This window comes from Argopecten irradians, chromosome 1, assembly GCF_041381155.1.
Source record: "Argopecten irradians isolate NY chromosome 1, Ai_NY, whole genome shotgun sequence".
Classification (NCBI taxonomy): Eukaryota; Metazoa; Mollusca; class Bivalvia; order Pectinida; family Pectinidae; genus Argopecten; species Argopecten irradians.
The window spans coordinates 56,767,979-56,782,029 of record NC_091134.1 but is presented as its reverse complement, the minus strand read 5'-3'; the positions used below and the strand labels follow the sequence as shown (position 1 = coordinate 56,782,029).

The 14,051-nt window shown below is 38.6% G+C and overlaps 1 protein-coding gene across 1 annotated transcript in view; it reads left to right on the top strand.

Annotated features, from left to right (window-relative positions):
* LOC138334724 (myophilin-like) overlaps nucleotides 1-12,060 on the top strand; it is a 28,622-nt gene extending 16,562 nt beyond the window's left edge. The window contains exon 4 of the mRNA XM_069283416.1: nucleotides 11,007-12,060. Within this exon, the coding sequence (XP_069139517.1) occupies nucleotides 11,007-11,183 (177 nt within the window). The 3' untranslated portion in view covers nucleotides 11,184-12,060. The remainder of the gene's footprint in view (nucleotides 1-11,006) is intronic.
* Nucleotides 12,061-14,051: the final 1,991 nt, after the last annotated feature.

Sequence of the window (14,051 nt, the reverse complement as noted above, 5' to 3'; positions counted from 1 at the left end):
CTGGTTTTTGGTTTGATTAGTTTAACGTCCTATTAACAGCCAGGGTCATTTAAGGACGTGCCAGGTTTGTTGGTGGAGGAAAGCCGGAGTACCCGGAGAAAAACCACCGACCAGCGGCCAGTACCTGGCAACTGCCCCACATGGGATTCGAACTCGCGACCCAGAGGTGGAGGGCATGTGGTAATATGTCGGTACATCTTAACCACTCGGCCACCGCGGCCCAACGGGGCATGGTACACTTGGAGTAAAAGTGGCCCCATTTCTTTAATATTTCATATTTTTGAAAAATTTCTTTTGATGTGTACTTGGTATAACATACTTTATAGGTTTGGGTAATAATTTTTACAATCAGTTACAACAGGGTTTTGTATAGGTAAGACACCTATAAATAGAATCTCGCCTCTGATTGGCCAAAAATTAATGTTGATGGCTCGAGACTGAACTTCATGTTAGAGGGTGGACTATTGGCTTAAAATAAACCATTTTTGTCAACTAATGCCATAAATATTAAATGCATGTTTTTCTACTCTTTGAAAATAATATTTGAGCATTAATTTTTGCATTTGGGGGATATTTAGGGTAATTTTGAAAATTTGACAATTTCCTGTGTTTTCACTTAGTATTCTGTGCGGGACTGCTTTATTTTAGACGAGCATGGATTTTGGAAAAAGTTTTATTGGTGAACACGCTTTTTTCACTTCGTAACTGTATTCGTGACTGAATTACCTTTCCAACAAGTATAAGTAAGTCATATTTGTATGAACAGAATTTTAGATACACTTATTAATGCTAGCATTGTCGCCTATGGGAAATCTATACGCTAGTCGTACCTATAGAGCGACATTGCAGGATTTTACTGTTTTGACAATTATCTCATCACAAGCGGATTTTAATGCATGTTATTTCATTTTAGAATCATAGCTTATTCACTGTTTAGTTAATTTAATATTATGGAGGCATTTTGGGGAAAACAAACAACATTATTTTACAAGAAAAAGTATTTTACATGACAACATACATAGTTGTTTACTGTGGCAGGGAGGGGTTAATGCCTGGGGCTATGGAGTTTAATTTTTTACTGGTTTTTGGTTTGATTAGTTTAACGTCCTATTAACAGCCAGGGTCATTTAAGGACGAGCCAGGTTTGTTGGTGGGGGAAAACCGGAGTACTCGGAGAAAAACCACCGACCAGCGGCCAGTACCTGGCAACTGCCCCACATGGGATTCGAACTCGCGACCCAGAGGTGGAGGGCATGTGGTAATATGTCGGTACATCTTAACCACTCGGCCACCGCGGCCCAACGGGGCATGGTACACTTGGAGTAAAAGTGGCCCCATTTCTTTAATATTTCATATTTTTGAAAAATTTCTTTTGATGTGTACTTGGTATAACATACTGTATAGGTTTGGGTAATAATTTTTACAATCAGTTACAACAGGGTTTTGTATAGGTAAGACACCTATAAATAGAATCTCGCCTCTGATTGGCCAAAAATTAATGTTGATGGCTCGAGACTGAACTTCATGTTAGAGGGTGGACTATTGGCTTAAAATAAACCATTTTTGTCAACTAATGCCATAAATATTAAATGCATGTTTTCTACTCTTTGAAAATAATATTTGAGCATTAATTTTTGCATTTGGGGGATATTTAGGGTAATTTTGAAAATTTGACAATTTCCTGTGTTTTCACTTAGTATTCTGTGCGGGACTGCTTTATTTTAGACGAGCATGGATTTTGGAAGAAGTTTTATTGGTGAACACGCTTTTTTCACTTCGTAACTGTATTCGTGACTGAATTACCTTTCCAACAAGTATAAGTAAGTCATATATGTATGAACAGAATTTTAGATACACTTATTAATGCTAGCATTGTCGCCTATGGGAAATCTATACGCTAGTCTTACCTATAGAGCGACATTGCAGGATTTTACTGTTTTGACAATTATCTCATCACAAGCGGATTTTAATGCATGTTATTTCATTTTAGAATCATAGCTTATTCACTGTTTAGTTAATTTAATATTATGGAGACATTTTGGGGAAAACAAACAACATTATTTTACAAGAAAAAGTATTTTACATGACAACATACATAGTTGTTTACTGTGGCAGGGAGGGGTTAATGCCTGGGGCTATGGAGTTTAATTTTTTACTGGTTTTTGGTTTGATTAGTTTAACGTCCTATTAACAGCCAGGGTCATTTAAGGACGAGCCAGGTTTGTTGGTGGGGGAAAGCCGGAGTACCCGGAGAAAAACCACCGACCAGCGGCCAGTACCTGGCAACTGCCCCACATGGGATTCGAACTCGCGACCCAGAGGTGGAGGGCATGTGGTAATATGTCGGTACATCTTAACCACTTGGCCACCGCGGCCCAAGGGGGCATGGTACACTTGGAGTAAAAGTGGCCCCATTTCTTTAATATTTCATATTTTTTGAAAAATTTCTTTTGATGTGTACTTGGTATAACATACTGTATAGGTTTGGGTAATAATTTTTACAATCAGTTACAACAGGGTGTTGTATAGGTAAGACACCTATAAATAGAATCTCGCCTCTGATTGGCCAAAAATTAATGTTGATGGCTCGAGACTGAACTTCATGTTAGAGGGTGGACTATTGGCTTAAAATAAACCATTTTTGTCAACTAATGCCATAAATATTAAATGCATGTTTTTCTACTCTTTGAAAATAATATTTGAGCATTAATTTTTGCATTTGGGGGATATTTAGGGTAATTTTTGAAAATTTGACAATTTCCTGTGTTTTCACTTAGTATTCTGTGCGGGACTGCTTTATTTTAGACGAGCATGGATTTTGGAAGAAGTTTTATTGGTGAACACGCTTTTTTCACTTCGTAACTGTATTCGTGACTGAATTACCTTTCCAACAAGTATAAGTAAGTCATATTTGTATGAACAGAATTTTAGATACACTTATTAATGCTAGCATTGTCGCCTATGGGAAATCTATACGCTAGTCTTACCTCAAATGAAGCGAATGTGAACTCTACTTCCGGTGACGTATTGGGGAGTGTTCATTATTTTTGTCGATGCGTTGATGTAATTTACACAACGTATGATATCACATGCACTTTGATCAGAAATATCAAGGACGTATATATTAATAACCATTATCTAACTCTTTTTTAATGTAATTCTATCATGATGATGAGCTAACTTTCCGAACTGGCTTTTGATTCTTTTTTTAAATGGGTACTGTAGTAAACGAGATTGATAATTTTGTGGAGTCAGAAAAAATATTGATTTATGCGTTAACTACACTTATCATTTTCTTCTGAACAATTAATTTAAAATGAAATAAATGTTAATTTTCATAACGCGAGTCGTTTAATTTATCTTTCACGCAGGCCCCGTCTTCCTGTGGGCCAGACGGCAAAACATAGATAATACTACAAATGTATCTAAATCTCTGATATATAGGCCTAGTGGAACTGTTAGATTACGCAGGGGATCTTGCATTTATTTGGTGCTGTAACCTCATCTTATTCTTTCTCGGCTCCCATCAGCTGTCAAGCTATTTAAGAAGATTTTATTTTTTGTTTCGGAAAGGTAGATCTAGTGGGCCTTTAATTTGTTTTTCCAATGTTAAAGGACGTGGATGACATAACTTATAACTACAATCTGATTAAAACATAGAGGATCTGATCAGAACATCCATAAAGGGTCCCATTCGGATACCACCACGTGTACTTCATACATTTTCCACATTATTGCCACGTCTATTTATACGCCATTTCGTCCCAGTACATTAAGACTGTGATTTAGCTTTTTGTGCTCTTTCATCCTCGATACTCCAGGGGTTCCGATCACTTGTACGATCTCTACACCCCTGGACTATCTCATAGTAAAACTGGAGGCAACAGAATAGAACAGGTAACTTAGTCATTTGATGTACATCAAAAGAGCCGTATATTATATATATATAACGGTACACTGTGGTTGACTCTGTGGCTTTGATGTTAGACATCGCTCTCTCAGTAGTCTTCAAATGAAATATTTGCTAGCCTGTGATTGGTCAAGTGTTTTCCGCTGAGCTGCCTTCAATTTCACTATGAGATAGTCCAGGGGTGTAGAGATCGTAAGTGATCGGAACCCCTGGAGTATCGAGGATGGTGCTCTTTGGGCTAAACGACTACGTACAAGAAAGTGATTTGGACAGATTTTTCAAACTTTTTCGTCCCCAGTCAAGATTCTGGCAGTGCCAATTTGATTGGCCATTTCCAAAGGTCATCTGGACGTGAGCCCTAATGGGATGTTGTCAGATCCTCTTATCAAACGTAGTGATAATAAGGATATGTATATTAATCAGATTGTTATAACAAAGGACGTATATGAGACTTATAAATCCTTGCTTATAACGTAACACTACTAGACTACCCAAATTGGTACGCTACCAAAAATGCATCCTCGATACCCCAGGGGTTCCGATCACTTACGATATCTACACCCCTGGACTATCTCATAGTGAAATTTGAAGGCAGCTCAGCTGAAAATGTTTGACCAATCACTGGCTAGCAAACATTTCCTTTGAAGATTACAGAGAGAGCGACGCCTAACATCAAAGCCACACAGTCAACCACAGTGTACCGTTATACGGCTCTTTTGATGTATAAATTACCTGTTCTATTCTGTTGCCTCCAGTTTCACTATGAGATAGTCCAGGGGTGTAGAGATCGTAAGTGATCGGAACCCCTGGAGTATCGAGGATGCCAAAAATGGTACACTTCTAATAGTCTATTTGTGATTTAATTAAATCCCTGTTCTAAACTATATGATGCAGACTTTTCAATTTACAATCTACACTGACAATAATTGTAAATTAAGGTGATATACTGTCTAAATCTCTATTAATTGTACATATAAATAAAAACAAGAGATCCCAGAGGGATCTTGGCGCCCACCAAAGAATGATCTATATCTGACAAAGGAAAGATGGATCTTTTCTCTACTTTTTAAACTTTTTCAAACATACTACATATAAAATTTGAGACAGATCGCTTCAGTACCTTTTGAGAAATAGCGGTAACAAACTTCAACTATGAAAATCCAAGATGACTCCTTGGCGACCATCTTGTTGATCAATCGGTCCCAAATCACAATATGCACAACTAGGGCCCTAGGGGAACCTACATGTGAAATTTGAGAAAGATCCATTCCATACTTTCTGAGAAATAGCGATAACAAACGTTGAATATAAAAATCCAAGATGGCTGCCTGGCAGCAATCTTGTTGACCGATCGGTCCCAAATCACAATATGCAAAACTAGGGCCCTAGGGGAACCTACATATGAATTTTGAGACAGATCCCTTCAGTACTTTCTGAGAAATAGCGATAACAAACTTTGAATAACAAAATCCAAGATTGCTGCCTGGCAGCCATCTTGTTGACCGATCAGTCCCAAAATGCAATATGCACAACTAGGTCCCTAGGGAAACCTACATATGAAATTTGAGACAGATCCCTTCAGTACTATCTGAGAAATAGCCATAACAAACTTTAACTATCAAAATCCAAGATGGCGGCCTGACGGCCATCTTGTTCACCGATTGGTCTCAAAATGCAATATGCACAACTACGTCCCTAGGGAAACCTACATATTAAATTTGAGACAGATCCCTTCAGCACTTTTTGAGAAATAGGGATATCAAACCTTAACTATCAAAATCCAAGATGGCCGCCTGGCGGCCATCTTGTTTTTCCGATCAGCCTCAAAATCTGTATGGCACAAAAAGGGACCAAGGGTAACCTCCATGTGAAGTTTGAACAAAATTCCTTCAGTAGTTTTCAAGAAATATCGATAACAAACTTCAACTGCCAAAATCAAAGATGGCTGCCTGGCGGCCATCTTGTTTTTCCGATCAGTCTCAAAATCTGTATGGCACAACAAGGGACCAAGGGTACCCTCCATGTGAAGTTTGAACAAAATCCCTTCAGTAGTTCTCAAGAAATATCGATAACAAACTTCAACTGCCAAAATCAAAGATGGCTGCCTGGCGGCCATCTTGTTTTTCCGATCAGCCTCAAAATCTGTATGGCACAACTAGGGACCAAGGGTAACCTCCATGTGAAGTTTGAACAAAATCCCTTCAGTAGTTCTCAAGAAATATCGATAACAAACTTCAACTGCCAAAATCAAAGATGGCTGCCTGGCGGCCATCTTGTTTTTCCGATCAGCCTCAAAATCTGTATGGCACAAATATGGACCAAGGGGACCCTCCATGTAAAGTTTGAACAAAATCCCTGCAGTAGTGTTTAAGAAATAGTGATAACAAGCATTGTTTACGGACGGACGACGGACCACGGACGCAGGGCGATTTGAATAGCCCACCATCTGATGGTGGTGGGCTAAAAAATCATATGTTATATTCTTTCTTGTTGCTTATTAGGCATATCTCTATTTTAATATTGAAGAAAAAACGGAAACGACGTCGTGCTACATCCCTAAAAACACCACATATTGGCACAACTGTATTTATACAGTATACATGTATAATAATACGTATGGGAAGGAGATATACCATTTTGCTGAATATAAAATGGCTAGGAACCGAGCTACACAAACTCTGAGGCATTCCAAATACTACTACGAAAAAGACCTGGCTGACAAAATAAAAACTAATCCGAAGCTTTTCTGGAAATATGTTCGAACTAAAACTAACACAGCTACAACGATTGGAAATGTTACAATGCCATCAGGAGAGCTAACATCGACCTCCGAAGAAATAGCCAACACTATGAATAAATACTTCGCCAGTGTGTTTACTGCAGAGGAAAGAATCAGAGAAAGACCACACCTTCCAACCAGAAATTATGCTGAACCCCTTGAGACGATTACTGTGACTGTCGCACAAGTTGAAAAAGCCATCAATAAAATCAACCCTAACAAATCACCAGGTCCAGATAATATCCATCCAATGCTGCTGGCAAAAACAGTTAATGAAATAAAAAGTGTACTAACTATTATATTCAACAAATCAATCCAAGAAGGGACACTCCCAGACCCATGGAAAAAAAAAAGCCAACGTCTGCCCAATATTCAAAAAAGGTTCAAGGAAAGACCCAAGTAACTACAGACCAATCAGCCTGACCTCAGTACCTAGCAAGATTTTACAAAGAATAGTGAGAGACGAAATTGTCAAACATATGGATACCAACAACCTATTCACAAAAGAGCAACACGGTTTCAGACAGGGACGTTCATGCACCACTCAATTACTGGAATGCCTGGAAGACTGGACAATATCAATGGATGAAGGGCACAATACCGATGTGATATACCTGGACTTCAGCAAGGCGTTTGACAAGGTATGTCACAGCTTACTGCTACACAAACTGGAACAATATGGTATTAAAGGGAGAGTACTCCAATGGATAAGAAATTTTCTCACGGACATGGAACAACGAGTAATTGTTAACGGAACATGTTCCCATAGTCTACCTGTAACAAGTGGAGTTCCCCAAGGAAGTGTTCTGGGACCTGTACTGTTTCTGATCTATGTAAATGATATTCCAGAAGTTGTGCCATGCCTCGTTAAAATGTTTGCTGACGACACCAAACTTTACAAACAAATATCTACTCCGGGTAGCAGACAAGAACTACAAAATAGCATAGATAAAATGGTAAAGTGGGCAGAGAACTGGCTGATGACTCTCAATCTTACCAAATGTAAACATATGGAGATAGGTAACAACGAGAAAACATCCCAATACAACATTCGGAACGAATCCTCAAACATAACTATCCAGAAAGTCTCAACAGAAAAGGATCTAGGTGTGATCATAGATGAGAAGCTGAACTTCTCGGAACAAGCTAACATAGCAGCACAAAAAGGAAATCGTATCATGGGAGTAATTTTTAAGTCATTTACATACATGGACCAACATATATTCAGAACTCTTTACAAATCCCTGGTACGACCGCACTTAGAATATGCCACTACCATCTGGTCACCATTCCTACAAAAAGATATCATCAAAATCGAAAATGTCCAACGGAGAGCTACAAAGAGGATTAAAAATATCAAAGACTTGTCCTACGAAGACAGACTTAGAACATTGGGTCTCCCTACACTGGAGTATAGACGAAAACGTTGTGATTTGATTCAACTATACAAGATTATTAATAAGCATGATAAAATAGTCTCAGACACAATGTTTAGTAGTCGACCATACCAGTCAACCCGAGGAAATACCAACAAACTGTTCAAGAGACAGGTCAGGCTGAATACAACAAAAAATGCCTTCTCCAATAGAGTCGTCAACCACTGGAATGCATTACCAAACGAGGTAGTCAACGCCAAGTCAATCAACAGCTTTAAGACTCAGCTAAACAAATATTGGAAGACCAACAACAAGTTTGTCCTAAGTGAACATCCTTAGTGAGGCCGGTAGTGTAACTTTAAAATAGATTTGGTCTAAGGAAACTGCAAAAGAGACTCTATTAAACACATATGCAGCCTATAGACCAATTCTGATTGCCAGTCTACTCAGGTTTATATACTCATTTACTATTAAGTAGTACAAGTTGTTTGGGGATTGCCCCGCCACTTGTATCAGTGTTCCCCATTATATATCATTGTATCAATCTACCCTATAGATAGATCATAATTTTATGAAACTAAATCTATTAACTAGTACGTATACACATAGGGTACCCTCAATTCATTTGACACCAATATTTTAAAATGATAAATATTTTCAGTCCCTATGACTGGAATTTATAGATATTTTATTTTTTTGTTAATAGTGATACTTTTAAATTTTTGTAAATAACTCTATAATATCTGTGCGTGCGTAGCCGGAACTCAAAAGTCGGTGTAGGAGGGGGAAAAACCCCTATCTCCACCAAGATCTATAATACCATCAATGCCTCTCTACAAGTGTGTACACTTTCAACGAGGCCGACATCAGCGAAGTATCAGCGAAGTATGATTTCGTACACGAGAGTACACAGGCAAATAATTACCAATACACAGATGGTTTTAGATTGAATGATAATATTTTGGACCAGCTGTTTTACCCGGAAAATATGCCTGAAGTGGCAGGGTTTTCGCCATCTTTCCGTGAAACATATCATTTTGAGTAACGTGATTCCCCACGTGTACGTTTTAGCCAATGAGAATAGAGAAAATGTGTTTTATATTTTGAACACTCACGCGGTGAATACTTTCAGTGATATTTTAACATAAGATATCAACATGATATAAAAGATATTTAGATCCAATTGAAACTTTTTGGCATGACTATGCTGACAATATTAGAGTTACAAATGATAACAGTAGTTAAAAAAATAATAATAATAAATGATCCCTAATCCTCAAATCTCGCACACTTCCGGTTATAACACGAGAGTTCGGCATTCCGTATTCAACATGTCTGCCATTTGTAAGTCTCCCCCCGAAGTTGCCAGGGCTGCCCAGGCCTTAGCGGTGAACATCAGTGCTGCTAAAGGACTTCAAGATGTGCTTAAAACCAATCTTGAATTAATTCAACTCCCAACCATATATGCTTTATGTGCATTTTTCATATATCATTAAATTTAGTCCTTGTTATAGACAGTGGGGTCACTAAAAGAAAATTAACGAATACGCAAATTGGCCAGATTAGCGCGAGATTTTGGTGTTTTAGGGGTCTGAGGGTGACCCCCGGGGAAAAAATATTGTAATTTAGAATCGCTGAGATGAGTTTTACAATGTATTTTGATGATATTGCGAGCGCCTGAAAGCACGAGATTTTGGTGTTTTGGGGGGCCGGGGCCTCCCCTGGGAAAAATATTAGAATTTAGAATAGCTTAAATGAGTTTTGATGAATTTGCGAGCGCCCGAACGCGCGAGATTTTGGTGTTTTGGGGGTCCGGGGGTCTCCCCCTGAAAAAAATTTAGAATGTTGATGATTTTTAGAATGGCTTAGATGAGTTTTACGATGCATTTAGATGATTTTGAATTTGCGAGCGCCCGAACGCGCGAGATTTTGGTGTTTTGGGGGTCCGGGGGTCTCCCCCTGAAAAAAAATACGATTTAGAATGGCTTAGGTGAGTTTTACGATGCATTTTGATGAATTTGCGAGCGCCCAAAGGCGCGAGAATTTGGTGTTAGGGGGTCCGGGGGTCTCCCCCGGAAAAAAAATACGATTTAGAATGGCTGTGATGAGTTTTACGATGTATTTTAAAGATTATAAAGCGTTTTTAACATGGTAATTTTTCGATTTAAAGCTACCTGCATTTAGAAATTTTAATTGTGTCGTCATAACATTATGCAACCCTACTCGATCTGAATATACCGGCTTCACACCATCGGCACATTGTTATGTAACATTAAAAAATGAATTAATTGTCTCACTAAGACATAAACAAATTGATGTTTTAAGAGGCATTTTTTTTAAAAATAGTACATAGAATCCCTTGATCGACATTTTTAGTCTAGTTCGTGTGTATTGAATTTTACTATTTAAGGTTTGACATTATGTTTTAGGAAATGCGCCGGAAAATTTTCTAGAATGAAGTACGAAAAATGTGCAGGACCCTTTTTTCTTTCAAATAAGCATTTTTAGAAAATTTCAGTCGGCGAAAATGGGGGGGGGGGGGGCAAAAAGACATGTTTGCCCCCCCCCCCCCCCCCCCCCCCCGGGGGTCCTGGGGAACGGGGGGGGGGGGCTTCCTACGCCCCGTATATCACTACAATATTACTATAATTACTATTACTATAATATATATTTGGTTAAAAATTCGTGCAGGTCCCTGTGGCTACATCTGAAGATTGATAACGTGATATCCCCACACACTTCCAAACATGTGGAATCAAACATTAGAAGAAAAATAGATAGCCAGCGGGTGGAAATTCAATAACTGTTCTCAAAATTACCTCAAAATAACTTTTACATAAGGAGACTGCTAATGAAGGAACGTTCGAAAAGTTGACAACAATGATTTAATATTTCCATTGATGTTCCCCTGTATTGCTATTATTGATTCTTTTTTTCCCAGTTGGGTACATCAAAAGTGAAAGAAGCTGCCAAGAACGAGCGACAATTTACACAAGAACAATTAGAGGCAGGAAAAAATATTATAAGTCTACAGTACGGTTCAAACCAAGGAGCGTCCCAGGCGGGACAAAACTTTGGCCGCCAACGTCACATAGTGGAGCCTGATCAAAAGCAATAGACAAAAACCAATGGCCATCTTAGGACAAGGACTTATCAGCAATGAATTACAATTCTAGTGAAAAATGTGCTTTGAAAAAGTGACTTTTCATGCTAGTAACAGGACAGATTCGGTATCATTGGATATTCTTTATGTATCATTATATGTATGTTTCATATATGTTAAAGATGCTCCACCGCCGACAGAGCATAAATGATATTCATTATTTGAACAATAAATGGTGTTTAATCGTGTATATATATGTGTAATTAACACAAAAAATAATATAAAATAGTCTATTTCGCCTTTGGTGCATGCGCAATTAGTACTTCATTCCATATAGGATATAGTGACACGGATTTTTTTCGGGATGCAGTTAATTATATTTCATGTTTTTAACTTGAAGTAAAATTAGAAGCTCAAACTTTTCAATGGTGGTAATGGTGTAAAGTAAGTAACTTTTGTAACTGAAGAAAAGTACTAAATCGTCTGCCACTGTTTTTTGATAGTGAAAAATTACCATTTGTCAGCGGTGGAGCAACTTTAAACGTGTGTGTGCGCGCCAGTTTTAAGTTAAATTCGGTGCTACAAGTGCACGCGTGTATTTAATGCATTTCAAAGCAGAACGTGAGCTGCATGTACCACACGTGTGTTTACGCAGACGTAGACGTTATACACCTATATTTGCGTATGCAAGGATGGATTATGGCGGCACATTTGCCGAAAGAACAAATCTACATGTGAGGGAGTGAGACTTTGATTTGAGAGAGTAAACGCATTTAGCGGACCAATGCCTTACAATATTGTCAGTCTACATATTTCCTTCATTTGGGGAACAAAAATCATCATTTAATAATTTGTTATTTTACATTTAAATAAATATTGCGAAATACACGAATTACAGCTGGTTTATTATTTGTTTGGTGTTTTGGTATGGAGAACTAGATAAAGTAAAGAATGCATTGTTAAAAAATACCAACACACACATCAGATTTCGACTCCCCATAATCAGATGGATCTAAACTTATCAAACTTCCAATGCTCCAAGGACTTTAAGGTATATTTCAGAAATTAATAAAGATTGCCTTCGATTTTAATGAAATTCATTCAAAACGAAGCAGTTCATTCCATATTTATATTTCCGGATTGTTTGATTAGTACCACATAGTAAGTAAAATAGATTATGATAATTAGTGAAACTGATAAGCATCATTATATAAATTGTTGAATTTTAATCTGACACGGAACCGAACCGAGCTGTAAAATCGTCTCCGCTTGGAAGGCAAAGGAACATGTAATTAGCCAGTCCATCGCCTTTATCGTTAGAAATGTATTACGACCAGGAAATAGAGGACCGTTTATAGTGACCTCGTGTATGTTAATGTTCCTCTAATGAAATACTAAATGTACACATAGGTGTCATTCCAGGATTAACCGGGCCAACACCAACGTATTGTTAGAATGAGTTTACCTGGTGGATTATCTCCTCGTTTGAACTGGTAGAACAACGCCTTCAAAGGCGGGCGTAGAGTGGGCGGGACACTTTCAATATATATTTATATATCGAAACAAAACGTAAAAGAGGAATGATAGATGTAGTGACATAGGAAGATGGAAGGGTTAAAACTGATGTACCCCATGAAAGCAGGTCAGATACCGCACAAGGATAACAAGATCTTATTGTGACGTATGACGTCACATAAAGTTCTCCCAATCTTCACAGAGCCTAATTTAACAAGAGTGACCTCCCCTGAATGATGACGTGACATTGTTTTACCGGTAAATAAATTTTATTTCGCAGAAGAAAATGCTTTTGGAAAAGTTGCATCATTTAAAATTAATATGTTAGGCACAGCAATGCCTATAATCGTATTAGATTTGTGTTCTTAACCATGTTCCTTTTTGTTCAATTGTGACCAATTGCATGTCGTGACGGCCATCTTGGTTCCTGGTCTGCAAAAGTTGCACATCTACAGGTCACCAATATGATCTCAAAATAGTTTTATGTCACTAAATACAACAAAATGAACTTGGACCTAGAGCGGATCCCTGCTGATCAGTAAATGAAGGGAGGTAACTCTTGTGGCGAAAATAGGTCTTACCGCTATGTCATGTGTAACACATATGCTTCGCTGTACGTGTGTTGTTATTGTTAACGTTAGGCAGACGCTTCATTGTCGGGGCAGTATACAGTGTAAGCGTTTTGGTGACTTTAATGTAGCGAACACCTCTAATACGTTAATTAAACCCGAGGAGTTCCGAGATAATCACGATGATTGCCGCTAGGGGCGCTGCTTTCTTTCGCAGTATAAAAGGGAGCGAGCTGGCGGATTGTTCACCTTTTGGTCCTGAACGTCGAGCTGTTAACATCGACAAGGTAGTAGGTAGTGGCACTGAAAGATAGAAGTGGCTGAATAAGTCCTGCCTTGATCAGTGTCATACCGAGCGATAGGACCAGTAGTTGTATTGTATAGCTGTTGAGGTTAGAGCTTTGCAGCTCTTAGCTATACGTAGGGTCGAGTTACTCGCGACATCAGCTCACGACCACTAGCTAGGTAGTCGTGAGTAGGGTCACGACATAGGTAGTCGTGAGTAGGGCTGGTAACAGCTAGTGTTGGCGACACGCTCGCAGTCAGCGGGCTACGAGCTAACAGTGTGTCGGTGTACACGTTTAACGACAGGCAGTCGTTATATTGTTGATGTGAAGGGCCGTGATCAGCACTGAGTGTGTTGCGCTCTATTGTTATAGGAGTTGTCTCCCTTCATCTAGTTCATTGTAGTACAGGGAGGTACTCTGTCATATTGTGCTTATAACGTGTATTGTACATAGAACATTGACTAGTGTTGCTGGTTGTAACCTAGCTTATCTGTATATATTGGCTGCTGTAG